General features: G+C 50.8%; 1 protein-coding gene across 1 annotated transcript in view; it reads left to right on the top strand.

Moving 5' to 3' along the window:
* The first annotated feature begins 340 nt into the window (after window positions 1-340).
* NCAM1 (neural cell adhesion molecule 1) overlaps window positions 341-22,206 on the top strand; it is a 44,528-nt gene continuing 22,662 nt past the window's right edge. Inside the window, exons 1-15 of the mRNA XM_017738373.1 lie at window positions 341-359; window positions 851-925; window positions 1,088-1,306; window positions 1,971-2,114; window positions 2,822-2,959; window positions 3,370-3,487; window positions 4,371-4,540; window positions 5,352-5,494; window positions 9,557-9,586; window positions 13,431-13,581; window positions 14,623-14,807; window positions 15,127-15,223; window positions 15,859-16,029; window positions 16,675-16,806; window positions 17,810-17,824. Of these exons, the coding sequence (XP_017593862.1) occupies window positions 341-359; window positions 851-925; window positions 1,088-1,306; window positions 1,971-2,114; window positions 2,822-2,959; window positions 3,370-3,487; window positions 4,371-4,540; window positions 5,352-5,494; window positions 9,557-9,586; window positions 13,431-13,581; window positions 14,623-14,807; window positions 15,127-15,223; window positions 15,859-16,029; window positions 16,675-16,806; window positions 17,810-17,824 (1,807 nt within the window). The remainder of the gene's footprint in view (window positions 360-850; window positions 926-1,087; window positions 1,307-1,970; window positions 2,115-2,821; window positions 2,960-3,369; window positions 3,488-4,370; window positions 4,541-5,351; window positions 5,495-9,556; window positions 9,587-13,430; window positions 13,582-14,622; window positions 14,808-15,126; window positions 15,224-15,858; window positions 16,030-16,674; window positions 16,807-17,809; window positions 17,825-22,206) is intronic.

Raw genomic sequence — 22,206 nt, forward strand, 5'->3', positions numbered from 1 at the left:
CTGAACTCCAGAGAGGGAAACCAGAAAAGTGCAGGGACCTTGTGCTGGGATTATCCTGGCTCCGATTATTGCTTCCAGTTTCTTTCTGGAGGGAAATGCTGTGTCAGGGTGGCTGTTGGCTAAAGAATGTGCTCAGAAAATCCTGATATTCCTGCCCTTTCCTAATGAGGGCAGGCAGTGCTCCTTCAGCTGTGGGAGCTCCGTACTTAGTGCCTATCCCCCAATCCATGTGTTTCCCCAGCACTTTAAGGAATGCTGCCATTGGCACACACAGCCAGGTTTTCATTCCTGAAGCAGTGCATGTTTCTTAAAACCCCAGGTGTGCTTGGCAGCTGAAATAATGCCTCTGTGGTCTGGAGGTAAAATTAGCTGCTGTGGGAGAGAGATTTGCAGATTTTCATGCACTACATGAAAACACAGAGGGTGTTTTCCAAAGAAAACCTATTTTGGCATCCTCAAATTCAACTTGACCCGGGCTTGTTAGGCCACAGATCTGCCTGGAATTAAGCTATAGCTGGAGGAGAGCCAGAATCCAATTACATTTTCTGCCTAATGGGTCATAATTTATGCAGCGAAGAAGGAGGCAGGGATGTTGCTGGGGGAAAAGGGCACTGGGCCTGCGTGGATGTGCACTGGGAAGGGCTGATGGTAAATGGGAATGGGGAGGGCAGGGGTGCTGTCCTTCCTCCCGTGTTTCAAACCTTCCTCTCTTGTTTCAAACCAGCAATTCAGATCAGAAAATAGGCATCATACTGGACTGTAATAAGGGATCTGTGGGGATTTTAAGGTTGGCAAAGCTTTTTTGCTGGAGATCACTGCTCCTGTCTAACTGTGCTCATTCCCTTCCCAGCCTCTCTCCAAGTGGACATTGTTCCAAGCCAGGGGGAGATCAGCGTTGGAGAATCCAAGTTCTTCTTATGTCAAGGTGTGTGGTGGCTGAGGGCACCTGGATTTAATGAGTTAAAAATGAAAGTACACCGGGCTGTGATGGTGTTTGCCGCGTGGGGTGGGTTAGAGCCCTTCAGCAGCGGGGTTTGTGAGCAGTGCAGAGCTGGGCTGGCTCATTGTGCTCTTTTCTCACCCCCAGTGGCAGGGGAGGCCAAGTTCAAGGACATCTCGTGGTTCTCCCCGAACGGGGAGAGGCTGACCCCGAACCAGCAGCGCATCTCGGTGGTGCGCAACGATGACTTCTCCTCCACCCTCACCATCTACAACGCCAACATCGACGACGCCGGCATCTACAAGTGTGTGGTCAGCAGCCTGGAGGAGGGCGACTCCGAGGCCACCGTCAACGTCAAGATTTTCCGTAAGGCAGCGCCTCCCAGGCTTTTTTCTTGCACGTTTATGAGGCAGGATTAGGGAGGAAACTGTTTCACCTTCCTAGGAAAAGGTTTGAAGGGGAAGGAGGGAGGGTGGAGGGAAAGGGGTGTTAAGAAGATGCAGCCTTCTCCTTTCTTGGTGTGGAGGGGTAAGTGGGAGTCAGGATGAATGGGATGGTCAGGGCTTCTCCAGCACCTCCACGGCTTAAATCCTTCTGAAAGACAGCAGAGCAAGGGCTGGAAGGAGAGGGTTCTGGTGCTTCTGGCAGGAGAAACAGAGAGAGGAGCTGTTGTGGGTGACAGACACCTCTAGTGTGGAGTAGAGTGGCCCACGCATTCAGAGGGTTTGTAATGAGCCCTCAGCTTGTCCAGCAGAGCCCTGGGAGCAGCTCCTCCCTCCCTGCAGGGAGGCCGAGCAGTGCCAAGCTCACATTTTGCAGTGAGGGTTATTCAGAGTGGTGATCTGTGGGCACAGGCCTGGAAATGGGGGTGCTGTGGGCAGTGCACTCACTCAGACCTTTATCCTCCCCTGGGAACAAGGAGATTTCTGGGGGTTTGGGGGTTTCTGTGCTTCCCTCAGGCTGGAGGCAGGAGCACAGCTCCAGGTGTGCTGAGAAAGCTGCAGTGACCCTCTCCTTCCCTTGCTTCCAGAAAAGCTGATGTTCAAGAACGCTCCCACCCCTCAGGAATTCAAGGAAGGGGACGATGCTGTGATTGTGTGTGACGTGGTCAGCTCACTGCCCCCCACCATCATCTGGAAGCACAAAGGCAGGGATGTCATCCTAAAAAAGGATGGTAAGGTCTTGGTTCTTGTCCGTTCCAGGGTCAAACGTCTCCCATCTCCCATCAGGGCTCACACGCAAAATGCTGGTGGTCACAAGGGACAGGAGAAGCAGTTTGTGCCTGACACGAGGCCATGGGATGTGAATTTAATTCTTCCAGGTGCTGTGGTTTGGCAATGGCAGGGCAGTCATGTTCCCACAGAAATGGCCATCAGGCTTTGGCACTGGAATCAGCCAGGGAATGCTGGAAAAGAACCAAAATAGATCAAAGAAGTGCCATCAGACAGAAAAGCTGAATGTTGTGACACCCTCCAGCTTTCCTGAGGAAAAGGGGCTGAAAGCTCCTTGCAAGAACTTTTCCCTCTCTTCCCAAGGGAGGCCCTGACTGCAGCTGAGCAGGTTCCCCACCCCTGGCACACAGGTAGTGAGGTTGGAGCTCTTGGGCAGGAGGGCTAAGTCCCAAACTGCTCATTGCCAGATGTGATGCAGTGTAAACGTGTCTGTGTGAACATTTATCTGTTCATCTCTCAGAGCACTCCCACTGCACAGCACCAGAGCAGTTGGCTGCTCTGCACAGATGTTTCTTCCTTGGCAGAAGCAGCTCCAGCTACAGCAGCATCTCCAGTTAATGGTGGGGAGAGAGATTTTATTCCACCAAGCCCAGAAGGGGCGAAGAGAGGAGAACCTGGAGTGAGCTTCCTTTCCTTTTGTCTTTTGCAGTGCGGTTCATCGTCCTGTCCAACAACTACCTGCAGATCCGGGGCATCAAGAAGACAGATGAGGGCACCTACAGGTGTGAGGGGAGGATCCTGGCCCGTGGGGAGATCAACTTCAAAGACATCCAGGTCATCGTGAATGGTGAGGGGCTCAGGGCTCAGGGCTCAGAGCAGGGGCTGCAGCCTCAGATTCACAGCATCCTCCTCCTCTGCTGTGTCCAATAAAAATGTCCATGGAATCCAGTGAGTGTTTACCAGGAAAATTCAGGTGTTTACAGGAAAAAAACATGTCAAGAAACCTGAAGCTTAAGAGTGAGGAACTGAGCTTGGTGGCACTCACGAGGGGTTTTGGCCACCACACTGAGGTTTTTTGACCTTTCTCCCCTGTGCTGATGGTTTTGGAGAGCTCGTGCCTCAAACCCATGGATCAAAGCCTGCAGGTGGTGGTGACAGGGTTTGGGTGACTGGTGGCTTCAGAGATGGACAGGGAGCCTCCCTCTCGCTCACACCTTCTGTCCCTTCCAACTCAGCCCTGGCTTTCCTCTCTTGCAGTCCCTCCCTCCGTGCGTGCCAGGCAGAGCACCATGAATGCCACTGCCAACCTCAGCCAGTCTGTCACCCTGGCCTGTGATGCCGACGGCTTTCCTGAGCCCACCGTGACGTGGACAAAGTAAGAAGCTGTGTGCAGTGTCCTGCTGGGGTGTGGATGATTCCCCAGGCCTGGAAAGCTGGGCTGGAGGGCAGGGAATGTTCTAACTGGGATATGAGTTGATTTTTCTCACAAGAATGGCCTCATGATGGGCTGAAGTCACCTTCTGCTGTGGGTTAGGCAGGGAGCACAGAGCCCACCCAGGGGGGTGGGGTGGGGAGGAGAATCAGAGGGTAGAAATCCTGGTGGTTGAGGTAAAAACAGTTTAATAAAGCAGAGCAAAACAAGGAATTCCTTCAGTGCTCCCCATCCTTCAGCCAGGTCAGCTGTGTCCCCTCCCAGCTTCCTGCGTTTCCCTGTCAGGCAGTGACTCACACTGCAGGGACACTGTTCTTGGAGTTCCATAGCCTTTGGTGCAGGTTATGAGCACAAATTGATGTGGAAAAGCTGATGGCAGCTTGGAATGGTGCCTCGGTATGCAAGAAGCCACCCTCGGTGTGTCACACCTCTGTGGTGTGTCAGGGGCTGAGGGGTTCAGCTGCCAGGAGCCCTGAGGCAGGAGGAGTGGGGAACAGGCCACAAGCTGAGCTCTGGAGCCCGTGGGGAAGGGAGAAGGTGCTGGTCCCTCTCAGCACGAGGAGCTGCAGTGCAATAATTGTGTGAACGAGCCTAAGCCAGCCTTGGACTGCTTCTGTGCGGGTTACAGCTCTGTGGTGTGTCAGGGGCTGAGGGGTTCAGCTGCCAGGAGCCCTGAGGCAGGAGGAGTTGGGAACAGGCCACAAGCTGAGCTCTGGAGCCCGTGGGGAAGGGAGAAGGTGCTGGTCCCTCTCAGCACGAGGAGCTGCAGTGCAATAATTGTGTGAACGAGCCTAAGCCAGCCTTGGACTGCTTCTGTGCCCCCCAGGGATGGAGAGCCCGTGGAGGAGGTGGAGGATGAGGACAAATACAGCTTCAACTACGATGGCTCCGAGCTGGTCATCCAGAAGGTGGACAAGAGCGACGAGGCCGAGTACATCTGCATCGCTGAGAACAAGGCTGGCGAGGCCGATGCCACCATCCACCTCAAAGTCTTTGGTAAACAGGCCCTGAGCACCCCCAGCAGCCCAGCGCTGGTCACACCAGTGTGAGCTGGGAGTAACCTGCTGATCCCAGTTAACGCCTGCTGGGGCTGATCCCAGTTAACGCCTGCTGGGGCTGATCCCGAGCTGCTGCTCTGCCTGTGCACCTCTGCCACCGTGTGTGTGTGCGTGGGAAACTCAGCCCAGCTCCTCTCTGCTTCCCTCTGCTCAAACACGGGCAGGGCTGCTGGGATCAGACTCCCAGGCTGCTGGAAATACCTTCCAGGCTGAATCCTGATCCACCAAAGCTGCTGTTAAAAGGGCTTTAGCACTTGAGTGGGGCTTGCTACAACCTGGACAGGGAGGTGAGGTTCACCCCACCACTGTGTGAGTGACCTCAGGCTTGTAGCACTGAATCAGCAGCTTTCCTGCATCCCAGGAATCTGGAAGTGTTAAGGAATATGGAATTCTCCCTGCCTTGCGTGCAGCCACCGGACAAAGCTGCTTAGCAAGAGGCTAATTTGGGGCAGGGAAAGTGGGCAGGGAGGTGGAAGAGTGAGCTGGTAATCCTGAGGGCTGAGCATTTGTACACTCTTAAATGGGTCCTCTCTTAGGAGCCTCAGCTGTGAGAATGAGCAGAAGAGGTTTGTTAGGTGTTTTACTTCTGCAAGGAGGTGCCCTCTTTAATGTCACTCTGCTCCTTCCCCAGCTGCAGTGAACTTGTCCCAGTTCTCCCCAGTGCTGCTTGTTTCAAACTCTGCTGGTGACAGACCAGCTTCATCCTGAGCCCCACCTGAGCGAAGGTTCCTTTTTCTTCTCCTCCTCAGCCAAACCCAAAATCACCTACGTGGAGAACAAGACAGCCATGGAGCTGGAGGATCAGATCACGCTGACCTGCGAGGCGTCAGGGGACCCCATCCCCTCCATCACCTGGAGAACCTCCACGCGGAACATCAGCAACGAGGAGAAGGTACAACCCTTCCCGAAGCCCTGTGGGGTTGGTGGGCTCAGCACAGCTCGTCCCTGCCTGTCCCTGGCCTGGAATTGCATGCGGATGCACGTGGAGATGCTGCTGCTCCCCCTGCCCGGGGAGCAGGTGCAGGGCCAAGGGTCACAGCACGCCCGGAGCAGTGCCACGCGTGGCCTCCCGTGAGGAGCCACCTCGGCTTACAGCAGCTGGGGAGATGCTTTGTAATGCCTGCTGTATCACTCAGGGGTGGATTAAATTGAGGAGACCCTAAACCCTCTTCAGAGGAGTTCCTACAGTTGCAGGAGGCTTCTGGGAGGTGGGAATGAGCACCCTGATGCCAGAGCTGCCCGCGCTGTGCAGGTGGCAGGTGAGGGCTGCTCCCTCTGCAGGATGCAGAGGACCGAAATGAGCCTGTTCGTTCCTCCTCCCTGCTGTCCTCTGACACTGCACATCCCTGAAGCACAAAAGCCTGGCTGCCTTTTGTGCTCACCTGTTCTGTTGATCCCATCAATACCATTTTGTTCTTAAAAGGCAAAAATAATTAGCAGTTTTTTCTTCATAAAAAAGAGTGCTCGTGTTGTTGATGGTGACAGCTCCTTTGATTAGATGAAGTTAGGACGTGCTGCTGTACTGGAGACGTTTCATAAGTGACCAGGAGGCAGAATTTGGAGCCAGAGAATGCCTAGACAGAAGTGGGAATGAGGAGTTGGTGCTAATTAATAATCTCCTAATAACAGGATGCTTCAGGGCTCAGCTGCCTTGGCCATGCCAGAGGTTCTGGCTCAGTGTGGAGGCAGCAGGTGACACTCTGAAAGTCTTGGAGCAACAGAGGTGTCCACTGTCACTTGTCCCCACAGCTGCTGTCCTGCACTGCAGCTCCTAAATGAGCTTTTTTAATTGCCCCCATGACGTCAGCCCCTCCCCACGTTGATCATGTGTAACTTTATTAATCAGGGTGCCAAAGTTTTCCAGCTTCAGTTCTTTCTTAGCATCTTTTGGATCCCAGGGCTGCTGTGAATCCCTGCAATGTTCAGGGAGAGGTTTCCAGTGCCTGCAGAAGCTGCAGCCTGACTGGGGGCTGTTTGGGCAGGATTTGAGGTTATTTATTCATGGGTTTGTGTCTGTTAGGAGAGCCCTGGGAGGTGCCAAGGGCTCCAGTGCTGCTGGCTCTGGAGTTTGGATCACAGCCACAGACAGAGCTTGGTCAGGGAGGAGAATGTAAAAACAAAACCAAGTGGTAGAAGAGCCCCACCTCTGCAGCCCAGTTAAACCATGGAGATCTCAGTGGCAAAACTGCTAACTAATTTTTGCTGATTTTTGAGACTCATACATCCTGCTCGATGCTCTCAGGGTGGTGATCAATAGTAAGGGAAATGTTCATACTCTGAAACTTTCAGATGGGGGAGAGGGCAAGGTTTGAGGTACTGCCATGTGTCCATGTGCTGGTTCAAACCTTCAGGGCAAACATTATTTTATCACGTCCCATGCACTTTCTAGGCTGGATTATTCTCTGTGTGTGTGTGTGTGTGCACTTTATTTTGGTTTGTCTTGTACTTTTCCCATTCTCTATCTTGTGCTCTAAGTTGAGGTGAATGTTTCAGATGTCCAGCAAATCCTTAGGTCAGAATAGCTATATAAATATTCTATAGAAAATTCTATTAGAATATTTAATTCCATTAAATAGTCTGTTACAAAGGCATATATTCAGTTTATTCTCCACTTTCTTTCTCTGGGACAGCACAAGGAAATGAATGGTCTTTGATGCAGGATAAACAATGCTATTTTAAGAATTACCAAGCCCTATTTTTGCATATTTCTGTTATCCAGGTACTTGGATGCTTCTCTCTTGCCTCATGTTTGCTCTTGTAGTCATCCTTCAGTGTAGATTTTTAGAGGGGTAGAGATGCCTTAACTCCCATGAACGTTCTGGAAAACCTACCCAAACCCCCCCACAAAAGCAAGGTTTAGTTCAGCCATGTCTCCCAGCAGAGTTTGGGATGTCCCAGTCTCTGAGTGCTCTGCCACCCTTCCATGGAGCAGTTGTGGGGACATTCCTGGGTTTGTCACCCAGCAGTGGAGCTCAGCCTGTGGGGATGTGAGGGAAACACTCTGCAGGTCCTTGGTCCTTTATCCAGAGCTGGATCTCGCTGGGAGCTGCTCTCCCAGCCTCGTCACCATTCTCTGGAGGGCAGAAAATAAAGGGAACATCTTCTCACCAAAGGAGTCAAAGAACAGAGGAAGGGTTCAGCTCTGATTTCTCCCTCCTGCATCGCAAACACAGTTTAACCTGTGTGCTGTCCCTGGGCCTTTCCCCCAGGGCTGCCCCACAAGGCTCCCTGTTCCTCAAGCAGGAGAATGCAGATTTCTGGATGGATCTGAATTGCTTGGATGAATTACAGGTGTCTGTCTCCCCTCTGACAGGAGAATCCCATCACTGCATTGTGCTGTCCTAGAAACAGCCCAGTCCACCCTTCCTCTCATTTTCTGGGTTGCTGTTGCTGCCCAGCAGCCTCTCTCAGCTCTGTGTCGTTGGCAGCTAAAGCAAATGGATGAGTTTTTAATAATTTAGGAATCTGAAGGTGCACGAGGCTTTGGATTCCCCCCTCATTCCCTGCGTGGTGCTGGGTAGAGCTGGTCTGTCTTGGTGAGGAAGAGTTAGTGTGGAATTCTCTGGGATGGGGAGTGTGGCTCTGCCTCTTTCCCCACACCCCTGGGGGCCATTGCAAAGAAACAGCAAACTCTGAGGATTTGGGAATGGGCTTTTTTCCTTCTTTGTCTTCCTTTGGGTTGACACCAAGGGATAAGAAGTGTCCCCCTGTGCTGACACTACAGAGAGCAGTGAGCAGGAGTGGAAGGGGACTCACAAGGCGGGTCCCTGAACATAACTGGGACTGAAAAAGGGATTATTCTGGGTTATTGGGCTGCCTGTTCAGCTTTCAAGCACCTTGTGCACAGCAGGATATACACACCTAGAAATGACCAGGTCTTGGGAGTGCCCCAACCCCTGCAGAGGTTGGTAGCTCCACCTCAGGCTTCTCATCACGAACAAACCATTTGCTTTCATCAGAGCCATTGCCACACGAGGCTGTGTGTCCCATCTGTTGGTATTTCAGTCTCACAGTGCTCACTAGAAGCCCCGTGGCAGCAATGCTCTGGTTTTGATTCTCATTCCCTGAGCCTCCATCTCCATCCCTGTCACTCGTGTGTGCTGTGACATCCACACAATGTCACCGTGCCTCACAGCCAGTGATGCCATGCTGGCTCTCAGGATAGCAGGTGATTTTTGACTCCTGAACTGGAGGGGATCAATTGAAATAATAGAGACCAGGAGATACCTGAAATAGAAATTCTGGAGGGGGAAGATGGAGCGCAGCAGCTTGGCTCTTTGTGAAGTGCAGTGAACACGGTCCACACTGCTGGTGGCTTTCTGTGAGTGGGAAATATTTGCTTTAATGCAAGGTTTGTGCATGTTTCACTGCTGTGGGGCTGTCCCCAGCCCAGCCAGGGCCAGTGCTGCCATCCCTGACCATGGGCAGCTGGAGCTGGGGGGTCCTGTCCCACTGTGCCAGGGCTCTGCAGCTCCAGGGCTGCTGCTCCTCCTGGCACAGCCTGCATGGAAACAGGGCTCCAAATGCATGATGAGCACATTAATCAGTGTTAATTAATCGGTGTGGGGTGGCAAACAGACCTGGAGAAAACCAGGTCTGTAGTCTGCAGTTCAGTGGCCAGAGCTACTTCCTCAGCAGCAGGTGTGTAGAAAAGGTGAGATGTGACAAAGGAAACAGTCACTGATATGTAATAAATCAGTCTTTAGGTGCCATCAGCCTTTGTTTAGACATTTAAAGACCAATTCAGAGGCTGTGAAATGGTGAATGCCAACCTAAATTGATGGGAGAGGGAAGGTGTGACCCCCCCACGCACAGGAGATGCACAGCTCGGAGCCTGCATGTGCACACAGCTCAATGTGCTGCAAACACTGGTACCTGAAAGCAACCTTTGATAAACTTTTATTGCTTTTTTTCTGTTGTTGTTGTTGTTGTGTTCTATATCTGTTCTCTCCAGGCTTCGTGGACCCGGCCCGAGAAACAAGAGGTATAAGATTACCAGACCTTTAGCAAACTTCTTAGGTTGTTGGTTTTTGGTTTCTCTTCTAAGCATTACGGATTAACAAATCTCTAGTGCAGTAACCAACTAAATGAGCATTAATCTGATCCAGTTAAATACCAATACGTAAAAGAAACAGCTTCTAGAGGTAGAAAATGCTTGGCATGTGGTGATGCATTTTTTGGATGAGCAAAGTAGCTGTGTTGGGAGTGAGGAACTCTGCTTGTCACTTAAAAATTAAAGAAAATGAGATTAAAATTAAAAGCAAATGTAAAATGCTGCTTTCACCATTTTCTTCTATGCTACCAGTGTGAATCATCCTCTCTTTCAGAGAGGGAAGAATTAGCACCAACCTGTATTTTGGGAAAGTAATTTTTCCCCAAGAAAGCCTCCTCTGCTCCAGCCAACTCACCTATTTGCTCATGGCACTCCTTCAGTTTGACCTTCTCTTTAAAGGACAACTGCATCATGTTCCATTTCCAAGTCAATGCAGAGAAACCTTTCACGAGGAGCATTTCTCCAGAAAATGCTCTGGATTGCTCAATTATTTTTATTTGTCTTTGATCTGCAAGGGTCAGCGAGGGGGGAGGTGGGATAATGCAGTGACTGGGGTTGCAAATGGGGGTTGATTTTATTTCACATTCAGTGCTGTGCTTTAATAATAATAATAACAATAATAATAATAATAATAATGCACCTGATTTGTAGCACTCTTGCTTCAAAGTGGACCAAAAGGAGAGTTCCCAAGCAAATTACAGGGGTCAGGTGGAGAACAAAATGAGCTGTCAGACCTGGGTGACTTGGATTTGTATTTTTAGGGTGAACTTTGTGGAGGCTCTGATTTTTAAAATTATTTTTAAGCCGTCTTAAATCCCAGAGACTGAACAAAGTGAAGCTGTAACTTAAGCACCACCCAGCTGCGTTTCATGTGGGGCTCAGAAGATCCTGCCCATTCTTCCTTCAGAATAATCTGTTGGATTGTGGCAGGTGGAGGCATCAGATATTCAGAGCAGTTTGCATTGAAGAATTTGGAATTTGAGTAGTTGCATCTCTCCAGGACTCACATGAATTCCTGTCATAGCTGTCCCCTTCCTGCCCCCAGTGTTTTCTCTGTGCTCTCTCTCTGCAGCTTTTGATTAATCTGAGCACTAATACTATTAAGTTTGCTGTCTCTAAATTTCTTACTGCCTCTGTATCTTAAAATACCCCAGTGGGGGGTGCAGGATATCTCTCTAAAATTGCTTTAAAGTTGCCTGGAGGCTTTTAGCAGTGGATTCCAGCAGCAGCATGGAGGTCAGGGAATGTTTGGCATTAAGTATTTCACTTTCACTAAAGGAATTTAGGGTGAGGAGGTGAAGTCAGTCCTGGCAGCATCTCTGTGCTCCCTCAGTCACAGCCCAAACCGGTGATGCCCCTCTGGTAACTGGGAGTTGGTGCAGCCTGAGGAATGGCTGCAGGTTAAATACAAATATCAAACACTGCCCTGCAAGCACAGAGCAAGGACAGACCCCTCATCTTCCTTCGGTGGAATTCCTGCCTGTGGTCAGGATTTTCAGGGGGTTTGTGAGGATGTGGGAAGGGCGTGAGGAGACAGGAGTGTGTGGAATTATTCGTGGATGTTTGTTTGGGAAAGGGCTGAAAGCTCCAGAAGGTGAAGGTCTGTCCTCTGCCCCTTCAGCCCTGAGCTGTTGAGCTCTGGGCCAGGTGTGCCCGCAGTGGCTGCACCCCAGGGCATGGCCAGAGTTTGGGGAAAAATACCTGCAGTGCCTCAGGATGAATTGCAATAATTGGCAATACAGAGAGCATCCTGCTCTGTTCTGTGCCATGGGTTACTGCCCGTGTCCCCGAGCTTGTCTCCCCGGCACAGGAAGCGTTTTGTTGGCCCAGATCCTTGGTGAGCTTGTCTTCCCAGCACAGGAAGCGTTTTGTTGGCCCAGATCCTTGGAATCAGGGAGATTTAAGTAAAGGGGTTACAGATGTCAGCATCTGGCTCACAGGTTCCTGCCTGTCCTGTCTCCAACAGCCAGAGCATCTGATGGGCTGCAGTGGGGATAGAGGAAACTTGTAGTGTGCTTTCTTGGGTAGATGTTTTTCTCCTGATCTCTCTTTTTCCTTCCTTGTCCCTTTTTGCATTAAAAAACAGAGCTTCATCTTCAGAATCAGTTGCATTGCTCATGAAATCAGCATTGACCATGATTTCCTGGCACTCCTTTGTGTTGGATCTTGAGGGAGCAGGGAGAAAGGCAGGAGAATTTGGGTGTAAAATTGCCTTTTCTAGAATTACCTGTGGTGATCCTACACCAGTGTTTTGTCCCTTATACTCTTCTGGTGAGGTGACAGAGACAAGTATTGAGAATACTCCCCCAGGTCTGGAGTCCTGGCATCCGTGGATCCGGCTGGAAGTGAGCTGGGGTTTGGAGGGAAATCACAAGTCAGACAAAAGGAGAGCAGTGCTGTCAGCCAGGGGAGTGAGATGAAAGCAGGTTTGGGTTGTGTGATACCACAGTGCTTTCATGTAAGGCTCTAGGAGATGATGCCCACAGCACCATGTGTCCATGGAATAACTGTTCCCAGCAGGAAAGGGATGGATTTTGTAGCTCATGGCATTGGCCAGGGATTGCAGCAGGGAAAAAGAGAGGAGAAAAATACCTGTGGTTGTTTATGTGTCATCAAAGATTCTATTTTTGTGCATTTGAAATTGGCCTGGTGCACATGAACTGATACTGGAACTAACAGAGGTGACAAGTGACATTTATTTGTAGAAACTTTGTCAGTCTCAGGGCCTGAGACCTTTAGCTCAGCACAGAGAGAAGTTTCAGGCCCAGAGGTCTGACACCTGAGATACCAGAGATGTTTTCTGTGCACTTGGCTGTTGGAAATGCTCAGGGTTTTACTCATTCATCAGCGCTTGTCCTGTACCTTCCAAGAAAACAGATGCTCCTGGAGAGTGGCAGGATGCAGCAGCAGGCACAGCCACGAGGGTGCCAAATTTACTCCCTTGTGCTTGTGCTGCAGAATCAGAAATGAGAGGAGAGAGTTGGTGCTTCAGAGCTTCCAGGCTGAGGCAGAAGCACCAGGAGGGAGAGAGGAGTCCATGGCTTTGTGTTTTCATGGATTAAGGGAGCAGGGGGGCTTTGGTGACAAACTGGAGAGGAAAACACCCAGCCTGGAACGGGTGGGGTGGCTGCAGTCCCCTGGCAATGCCCCTGGATTTTACATTCCTTGTCTCCCTGCCAGTGGCATCCCCACACTCTCTTGCATGTGAGAAATGGTTCTGGAATTTTCTTGAGGCAGGGTTTTCTCGCCCTTTTCACTGCACTTTCCTCTCTTCGTGTGCCACGTTCAGGTGGAAGTTCTGAGCTTCCTTTTTGCCTGATTCAGCTCTGAGCTCTGGATCTGTTCTTCCTTACCCCATTTCAGGGCCACTGAGATAAAACCAGTATTGCTGAGAGAGCAGGAAGGGCTGGATTCTCTGACTGGAAGCTCTTGGGGAGGTTTCCTTGTTTTTTTCTTTGCATGCTGGCAAAACTTTTTAACCAGAGCTGGATCTCTGCAGTTCCCATTCTGGGGAGAAGCTCGACTTTGTCCTCAGATGTGCAGTAGCAGCTGATACTTTGGTCCTTCTTTTCATGTTTTCCCCTTCTCCTGAGTGCTTTGAGCCACTGCAGTGGGCCCTGTGTGACAGGGAACTCTTGGAATTGCCTCTCGTGGTCTCACCTGGCCTCAGGTGAGGCGATCCCCCCAGTTCTGCAGGGTTGGCGTGAGGTAGAGTTCGTGCTGTCCCTTTGGGGGCTCGGGGCTCGGCCTCTGACGGCGTTCCCCTCTCGTGCAGACGCTGGACGGGCGGATCATCGTGCGCAGCCACGCGCGCGTGTCCTCGCTGACCCTCAAGGAGATCCAGTACACGGACGCGGGCGAGTACGTGTGCACCGCCAGCAACACCATCGGCCAGGACTCGCAGGCCATGTACCTGGAAGTGCAGTGTAAGCAGGCACGGCGGGCTGGGGAGGTGCACCAAGTCAGAATTACAATTTAATGGGGAAAATAAAGAAAAAAGAAAAACTAAAAGAAAACGCTGGTTCAGATTGACAGAGTCAAGATACAGCCTGACACCCTGTTAGTCAGCAGTGTGGTAGAATGGTGGCTGCAGTCCTCCTGAAGCGGTGATCCTGTAGAAAAATGGGGCTGCTCTTCCTCAGAAGGTCCAGTGGTGGCTGTGTAGCTCCTGTCCTCTGGAAATCCAGTGGAAGGGTTGTCTCTGGTGTTCAGAGTCTCAGCTTATATCCACGATGGGATGCTTGGTTCCTCCCTCTGGGTGGAGCATCTCACACTGGGGTAATGAGTCATGAGGCCAAGTGTTGATTAGGCTCATTAACAGAAGATAGTCCGGAGGGAGTTATCTGGGAGTCATGCGGCAGGACAATGATGGGCCATTAACAGCAAGATAGTCAGGGGGGAGGAGGCAAGGAAACACTGCCCCACCTGATTTCACCAGCTCGTGAGGATGGGAATAGAATACACTGCAACCCGGGACAGGAGGTTTACAGGGAGCTGGTTTATTCCCTGTCCCTTCCCTGTGTCCCAGCATATGCGTGGTGCTGGGGGTGAGGGCGTGGAAGCAACTCAGTCTGGTAGAAGGCTGTCTGAGATGTTGCAGGGTGTTTGCTCCAGCTGTCTGCAGCTGGGATGCTCTTCGCACCTCACCACGGATCTGCTGCAGTCCCATTTGGTGGGAATCAAAATTCTCCCCTAGAACAACTTTCCTGGCACAATTTCCCAGATCCATCCTGCTGCCCGCTCCTCCCACGCTGCGCAGGAGCAGCTCTGGGGCTGAGCAGGTTTTGCCCTTCAGCAAAAGACACTCCCCATCCCCCTGGAAGAGAGGACAGTTCCCATTCCTATATTAGGTTCCCTTTCCCGCATTAAGGTGGACTCCAGCCAAGGGATCCTCCTCACAGTGAGGCTGCCTGGGCTGCTTTGGGAGCTTGGCTGGCTCCAATTGCTTTCCCAAATGTGTCTTTCAGATGCCCCCAAGCTCCAGGGCCCTGTGGCCGTGTACACCTGGGAAGGAAACCAAGTGAACATCACCTGTGAGGTGTTTGCCTACCCCAGCGCTGTCATCTCCTGGTTCCGGGACGGGCAGCTCCTTCCCAGCTCCAACTACAGCAACATCAAGATCTACAACACCCCCTCAGCAAGTTACCTGGAGGTGAGGAAAGCCAGGAGGGCTCAGTGCCATCCAATAACTGATGCTGAAGGAATTAAGTGTTGTCCTGTTGGTGGAAGTTTCTAGCATATAAACGCTGAGAAATATCAGGTCATAGAAGATAAAGAAAATCAGGTAACAAGAAGACACAGCCCCTCCTCACCTCTGATCTTTGCCCACAGCAGTTCTCTCCCCCATGGACAGCCCTGGGAGCACAAACACCTGGATTTTATTGTAGCTTCTCCCCAGCTAAATGCAGGGTGCCTTGGCAGAGTGGAAAAGGGTTTTGTGATCAGAGCTTGAGCCTTCCTTCCCCGCACAGGTGACCCCAGACTCGGAGAATGACTTTGGGAACTACAACTGCACTGCTGTGAACCGCATCGGGCAGGAGTCCTCCGAGTTCATCCTGGTGCAGGCAGGTGAGCCTGGAGGGCAGGGGATGTGTCAGCAGGTGGCAGAGTGGCCCTGCTTTGCTAGTTTGTGCTGCTGGGGTAGCAGGAGAGGCTGTTCATGGATCTCGTGTTGGGTTGGAGCTGCTCAGCATCTCTGTTCCCTTGTATCTCAGGGGCTCGTTCTTCTCTGTGCTCCCAGAGCGCTTTGTCAGAGCTGTGATCTTTGATTTGTGCACCCCAAATCAGCAAAATGCCCTCCTGGCAGCTGTAATGCAGGACCTGAGCCTCAGAGCTGTGCCAGCCCCTGGGAGGGGCTCCAGGGCTGCCACAGAGGCAGATTGGGAGTGGTCGAGCTCTGCCTTGCAGTGCCCTGTGGAAGGGGGCTGTGGGCACAGAGTGGCACCCAGGATGCCTTTGCTGCACTGCCCTGCTTGTTTTGTTTTGGAGAAGGGACTGGGAGTCTCCAGCCCCTTAGAGACGAGACAAAATGAAGAGCTGTGCACTAATTAACATTGTCAAAAGCTGCCTAAACACTCTCCGAGCCTCGGCCCTGCCCTTCTCCTCTGCTGTGTGCTGCCAGGGGCTGTTTGGTGTTCCCAGCTGCCACTGAAGCTCTCTTCTCAGTTCCCTGTGTCTCACTGGCTGTTGTCCCTTGTCCCCAGACACCCCCTCGTCCCCGTCCATCGGCAGAGTGGAGCCCTATTCCAGCAGTGCCCAGGTGGAGTTCGACGAGCCCGAGGCCACGGGCGGGGTGCCCATCCTCAGGTACAAGGCAGAGTGGAGGGCCCTGGGCGAGGTCGAGTGGCACTCCAGGCTCTACGATGCCAAGGAAGGTAGGAACGACGGAAAAAGCTGGTTCCTTACCCAGCTGCACTGAAAAAAAAGTGACTTTCCTTTAGGGAAAAGCCAGGGAGGGTGGAGGGTTCGGGTTGGAGGCCCCAGACAGGTTTTTAAACATTTGCTGGGAGTGACACCTGGAATTTTCAAGTGGAAATGAGAGTTGGGCTGTGCTGAGAGCTCTGTCACAGATCTCTCTGAGCAAGGTGACGAACCCTGTGCTTGGAATAAAAGTTTTCACTTGCTGCTTCCCACAGGAGGCTTTTCAACCCCCATCTGTCACCCTTTAGTCCCTCTTGGAAAATAAACCCTGCTATTCCAGCAGCAAACTTGTCTTGTTGAAGCGATCTATAGCAGTGCTCACAGCATAAAATCCATCTTGGAGTCAAATAAATCAAAAGAGTTTTGATTTGAGGAGGACTGTGGAAAGGAGAGTTCTACTCCACAGCTGGATTTTTCACCACCAACCCTGTGCAGAGCTGAAATTTTTGGTTTAGGTCCCCGCTGGAGTGATGAGATCCCAGCCAGAGTCAGGTTTATTTGTCTCTTTTCTCCCTGCATGGGGAAAACAGAGTTTGTTTCTTTCCTTCTTTGAGTCCTGAGCTTTTCTTTGCCTTTTCCCCCCCCTGTTTCTGCCCCAGCCAACGTGGAGGGGATGGTGACCATCACGGGGCTGAAGCCTGAGACCACCTATGCCGTGAGGCTGTCAGCAGTCAATGGCAAGGGCGTGGGGGAGCTCAGCCTGCCCGCCGAGTTCAAGACACAACCAGTTCGTAAGTACAGCCCAGCCCCCCTCTGCTTCTCTCTCCTGGACCTCCCCAGGGAATCTCTGCCGTGCATGGATCACACCTTTTCTCTCTCACAGACCTGGCTGCACCCTCTGTTTTCTCTGTGGTTTTGGGTTGTAGTGGATTTTGTTGATAATTAAAAAATCTTCTGTGAAGGGAGGAGGCAGAGGAATTGTTCTCTTTGCACTGGTTGGTGTTTCCAGTTCAACCTTGGTGTTGCCAAAGAGAAGGGACTGTGGAAAGGAGAATTTCAATGAGAAAAAGCAGCTGAGAAGGGTTTTGGTCACAGAGAATGTGATGGCACTGTCACAAGGCTGGTTTGTTTTGCAGATTAAGGTGTTGAGCACAGGACTGGCCTTGGGTTGTGGAAAGAGAAGGGAGGGAGGGTTTCTCTGTTCTGCACATCCTACTTTGAGATGCCCATGCAGCACTTGAGGGGATTCCATGGATTCCTCAGGCTCTTCTCTGCTCTGCCTCGGCCCTCTTCCATGTTCTGCTGTGCCCAGCACTGTCCTCCTGTTGGGGAAGGAATTAAAACCAGGGAGTTCTTCAAGGTGGGAAGGCGGAAAAGAGGAAAAAACCGAAAGAGTGGAGTGGGCAGGGGAGATGTGAGCAAAGCAGGCAGGGAGAGGTGGTTCTCCCGTGGCTCTTCTTTCCCATTGCCCCTGCATTCAGCCCTGCACCTGTCCTTCCCAGCCCTGTGTAGCTGCTCTGTAGCTCTGCCAGAATTCTCTCTCCAGACCCCCCCGCTGGACCCGGGGCTGGCACTTCCCAGCCCACCCCGAGCATGTCTGGAGCCCCCTGAGCCGTGCCTGGGCTCCTCTTTGCCACCTTCTGCCCATCACTGCTGAGCAGGACACACTGGGATTGGGATTTTCCAGCTCCATATTCTCTGTCTCCTCACATCCTCTACGTTTATTTTTTGTGTGTGTGTCTATCTCTTTTTATTTTGTTTTTGGTCTGTGTCCCATCCGTGGATAAACTGCAGGCATCCCTCACCCACGTAAGTGCTCTCTGCATTTCTTTCACTCTCTCTTTGTGTTTTTAGAGTGTTCCTCTAACACCCAGAACTTTTAGCTTTTAATTTAGTGCCTTTTTCCCCTCAGGGGCTTTAGGATTGCAGTAACTGGTAGTGTCCATTTCCTAACAACACTGACTCTGGAGTAGTCACTGTGCTGTGTTTTAGAACAGAATTAGGGTTAACTCTTTGTCTGTGCTCTAAAGCATGCAACTGAAATATTTAATGTAGTGATTATCTAATAATAATAATAATAATAAAAATAATTATAGTTAGCTTGTTGACTACAGAGTGGAGTAGTGGAAGGCTTCATATTTATGAGTCCATTAAAAATTGTTCAATTTTAATGATATTGAGATAATTCAGGGAAATCAATTCAGCTAAATTGCAGATCTGGTTTAGACCAGAGCCAGACAAAAACTTCAAAATTTTGAATATCTCCACAATTTTGAATGCACAAAACGGAAGAAAAAAATTCAAATTTTTTTCCTCTTCTCACTAATAATTTTTACCATTGGCCAGTCTTCCAGCACTTGTGTAGATTGAGTAATTAAATAAATAAATCTCATACTACATTTAAAAAAACCCCACATGTTCCCCCCTCCCCAGTGCAGAATGAGTCAGAAATGTGATGGATCTGTGTAACTGGGAGTGAAACACTGGGATGGCTCCAGAGCCTTGTGCCTTTCCAATCAGAGCTGATCAGTGGAGCTAAAGAAACCTCTTCATCCCACTGAGCATTATTCCATTTATCAATGCATCCTTGTGGGGAGCTACTGCTATTCCCAGGATTACAAGGACAAGCTCGAAGGAGCTGCTGTCACATTCTTTGAGATTCCTGAAGTAAAAAACAGGAGAGGTTTCTTTGTATTTTTATTTTTAACCCCAATTTTGAATCATGCCTGTGCCATTCCCCCTTAAAAGATTGCACTGGACAAAAGCTTGGATTTAGTGGAGCAGGAAGGGGAAGGATGGATGGACAGATGGACAGGCAGGATTGCAAATTGCAGCAGTTAGGGAGGCACCTGGGAGGCATTTCCAGAATATTTGTGCAGCCTGAAATTGTTTGGAGCCTGTTAATTCCAGGAGAAATAATTCCTTGAGGCTGATCGTGGTCAGGGTTAGAGGCTGAGGGTTGGGGCCCTTCTGAATTGGAGATAACCAACAGCCCCCCAGGGAGGGCAGGGCTGGGGATCCACATCAGTGCTGCAGGAAGAGGGGAAAAATCCAGTTGAGAAGAGAGGAAAAAGAACATGAAAAGCTCTGTTTCAGCCCCACCGCCAGACCTGTCTGCCCAGCCTCATGGCCCTCACCTGGGGACAGGTAGGTGGTTTTGCAGAACATTCCATCACTTTTGTACTGGAGTCTTCTGCTTTTTTTTTTAATTTTCATGTGGCAATGGGCTGTCAAGCACTCTGTGCTCCCCAGCTGCAGGGTAAGTTCCAGTTCTTCCTCCTTTAACCCATTTTTCATTTACAAATCCATCCTGCTCTTCCAAGCTTTGCAGCTGGGATCATCCTGGGCACTGTGTCCTCCAGTTCTCTCTCTGCTCCTTCCCAGAGCCCATCTCGGATCCTGACTGAGGAAATGCCCTTTTTTTTCCATCTCTGCTGGAATTCCAGTCGCCTGTTTGTGGGCAGAGTCAAAAGCAGGAAGAATTTGTGTCCCCCCCAAGTGTGATTTGAAGGTCACAAAGATGTTTCAGGAATTTTACAGCTCAGATTAACCAAAGCCACTCGTTTTCCTTGCCCTATTATTTCAACTTTCTGTCTGAATGTAAAACCTGACACAGTTTTTAATGCCTGCTGGGATAAGTCTGAAGTCATTTTGATTTATTTAATTTCCCTCAATAAGTAAAAGCACTTTCTGTCTATCTTAGAGGGCCTCTCCATGAGGTAATTAGTGATAATTATGTATTAGCCTGGCACAGATGAAAATTCTGGGGGTTGAGAGAACATCTGAGTTGACCTGGCTTTCTATTTTCATTTTAACAATTTGCTGCTTTTCTTAGTTTCGTCTTCCTTACGACTCTGAAGCCAAACAAAGGCCTGGGGAGCAGGGGGAGTTTTTGGCCCTGAGCATGTGTGTGCTGTGTGTGGGGCTGGTACAGAAACATCTTCGTGTACAAACCCCCAAGCCTGCAAACCAACACTAAAATCACCTCCACATTCCACATCTTCTCATTTCCTGGGTTTTGGCAGCATTTTGCAGGATTCCCCTCCCTTTGCTCACCTTATTTCTCTTTCTTTAGCCAGTGCTGCTGCCCCCACCTCCCGTGCAGCAGAGAGTGAGTATGGCAGGAGGGGTTTGCTCCTGTGTGCTCTGCATGATTTCTTCACTGAGTGTGGTGCACTTCTAACACCCCTGGCTGTTTTCCTGCTTCCCTGGAGGTTTTTCCTCCCAGATCTCTCTCCCTGGGGCTGCTCTGCAGCTTCCCATGGTCTGGTTTACCCTCCTCATGTCCCCACAGTTCTCTGCCTGTTGGAGGCACAGCAGTGAGGATTCTTTTGGTTTTAAAGGTTTTGTGGGCACTAACAGAGAAATCCCTCCCAGCTCCTGTCCCTCCTGCTGGGTTCTTCCCAGGACGTGTGGAACCAAAGACATTCCTTGTCCTTGTGCCCTGGAGATCCTGGTGTCAGTGCTTGCACAGTCTGTGCTCTGGGGAGTGCAGGCTTCTCTCCAAGCTCATTTATTTCCTGAGGTGCTCACACCTTTAGGGTTCTTTGACCAATTTTCCTCCTCTCTCTTTGTTCCCTGGGTGTCCTGCAGGGAGGAGGGGGGTCCTCAGGAATTGCTCCTGGAGGCATCCCAAATAGTCCATTAATGGGCTGGTTGGGGCCAAAAGGGGGGGTAAAACTGGGGATTTGGAGCTTCAGAACGCTTCAGGATGAGGAAAGCCTCAGGGCAGGCTGCCTTCCCTGTCCCCTGGAGGGCCCTGGGGCTGCCAGCACCCCCGTCCCTGACTTGGCAAACAGCAGCAGGGCAGGATTTCTGCAGCCTCTGTGGGTGACACCCGCCCGCCACGCGGCCTCGGTGTCACCCTCACCTCCCTCCTCATTAAACCTCCTCTCTTCCCCTCCTGTCACCCCTGGCCCTGCCTCTCCCCCTGATTCCCGTGGAGTGCCTCACCTTGACTGTGTCCTGTCCATCCTTCCTGTTTCCATAGCAACCCAGCCTCCCGCCGCATCCCAGAGCTCAGCGGCACCGAGTGAGTAGCTGGGGACTGCTCCCCTTGCTCTGGAGTGCTGCCTGTGCTGCTGGAGCCCCGGATCCAGGGAATTCCAGGGCTCTGTGGCATTGTTTGGTGTCTGTTAGCAGCAGTTTGCTGTGTGAGCATGTTGAGAGCCCAGCATGGTGCCACTCTTGCCCCTCCGCCCCTCATTCCGCCGAGCACGGGCTGAAAAATGGGAATAAGAGATTGAGAAGAAGCACAGAGAGGGAGAGAAAGAGGGGAAAAAAACCCCCACAGATTATCATTTCCAAAACGAATGTTTTCCTTTCCTGTTTCCCATTTTAGTGATAAAGCTGCCTTTGCAAAAGGGATGTGGATGAAATAATTTCCTTGCTGCCCTGCCTCGCTCTGTTTGCTTTGAATATAGGGAGATACAGTTGGTATTAAAATTAGGGATATTGGAGGCTGGAAGAAGATGCAAATGAGGAGGTAGAATATCCTGCAGGAGAGATCCCAGCTTAGCCCCAGTGCCCTGCTTGCCTTAAAAGAGGTCTCAGACCTCCCAAGGAATCCCAGGCTGAGGTGGGAACTGGATTCAGACTCACTCGTTGGTTGGGTGGTCAAGGAAGAAGAAGAAAAACATCTAAGAAAGATCTGAGTTTACCTGGTGCATGTGTGTGTTTGGAATTTGCAATAATAAAGAGTGTGTTTGTGGGAATCAGAGGTCACTGAGGTATTTACCTAAGGGGGTTAGAAATGGTTCATTGCTTCTGAATGGAAAACACTAAAAGCATGAAGTGTGGGATGATTCTGGGGGTTGGGATGGAGGGAGAGGAGAGTATGGCCAGTCACAGGAATTTATAATTAATTATAATTAATGCTGCATTTATGACTGGCACGTTTCATGGTCTTACATGTGGCTTTACATGTCCTGTGTCTGCTAGTGCCCACAGCCAGCGTGTTCCTTGTGCAGCAATTTTTATTTATAAAGTGCCAAACCCCAATCCCTGACGCACTCAGGTGCTGAAGAGACCTTTTAATTCCTGTCAGACTTGGAGGATGGGCTGGAGAGGACAAAGGGAAGGGGCTGCTAATCATTCTTTACTCCTTAGAAGGCAGAGACTCCTCCTGGCTGTTTATGTGTGGGCTGGAGACAGCTTCCCTTGGAGGGAAAACGTTGGGTTCATGTTTTACA

The sequence above is a fragment of the Corvus brachyrhynchos genome, unplaced genomic scaffold, assembly GCF_000691975.1.
Source record: "Corvus brachyrhynchos isolate BGI_N302 unplaced genomic scaffold, ASM69197v1 scaffold46, whole genome shotgun sequence".
Classification (NCBI taxonomy): domain Eukaryota; kingdom Metazoa; phylum Chordata; class Aves; order Passeriformes; family Corvidae; genus Corvus; species Corvus brachyrhynchos.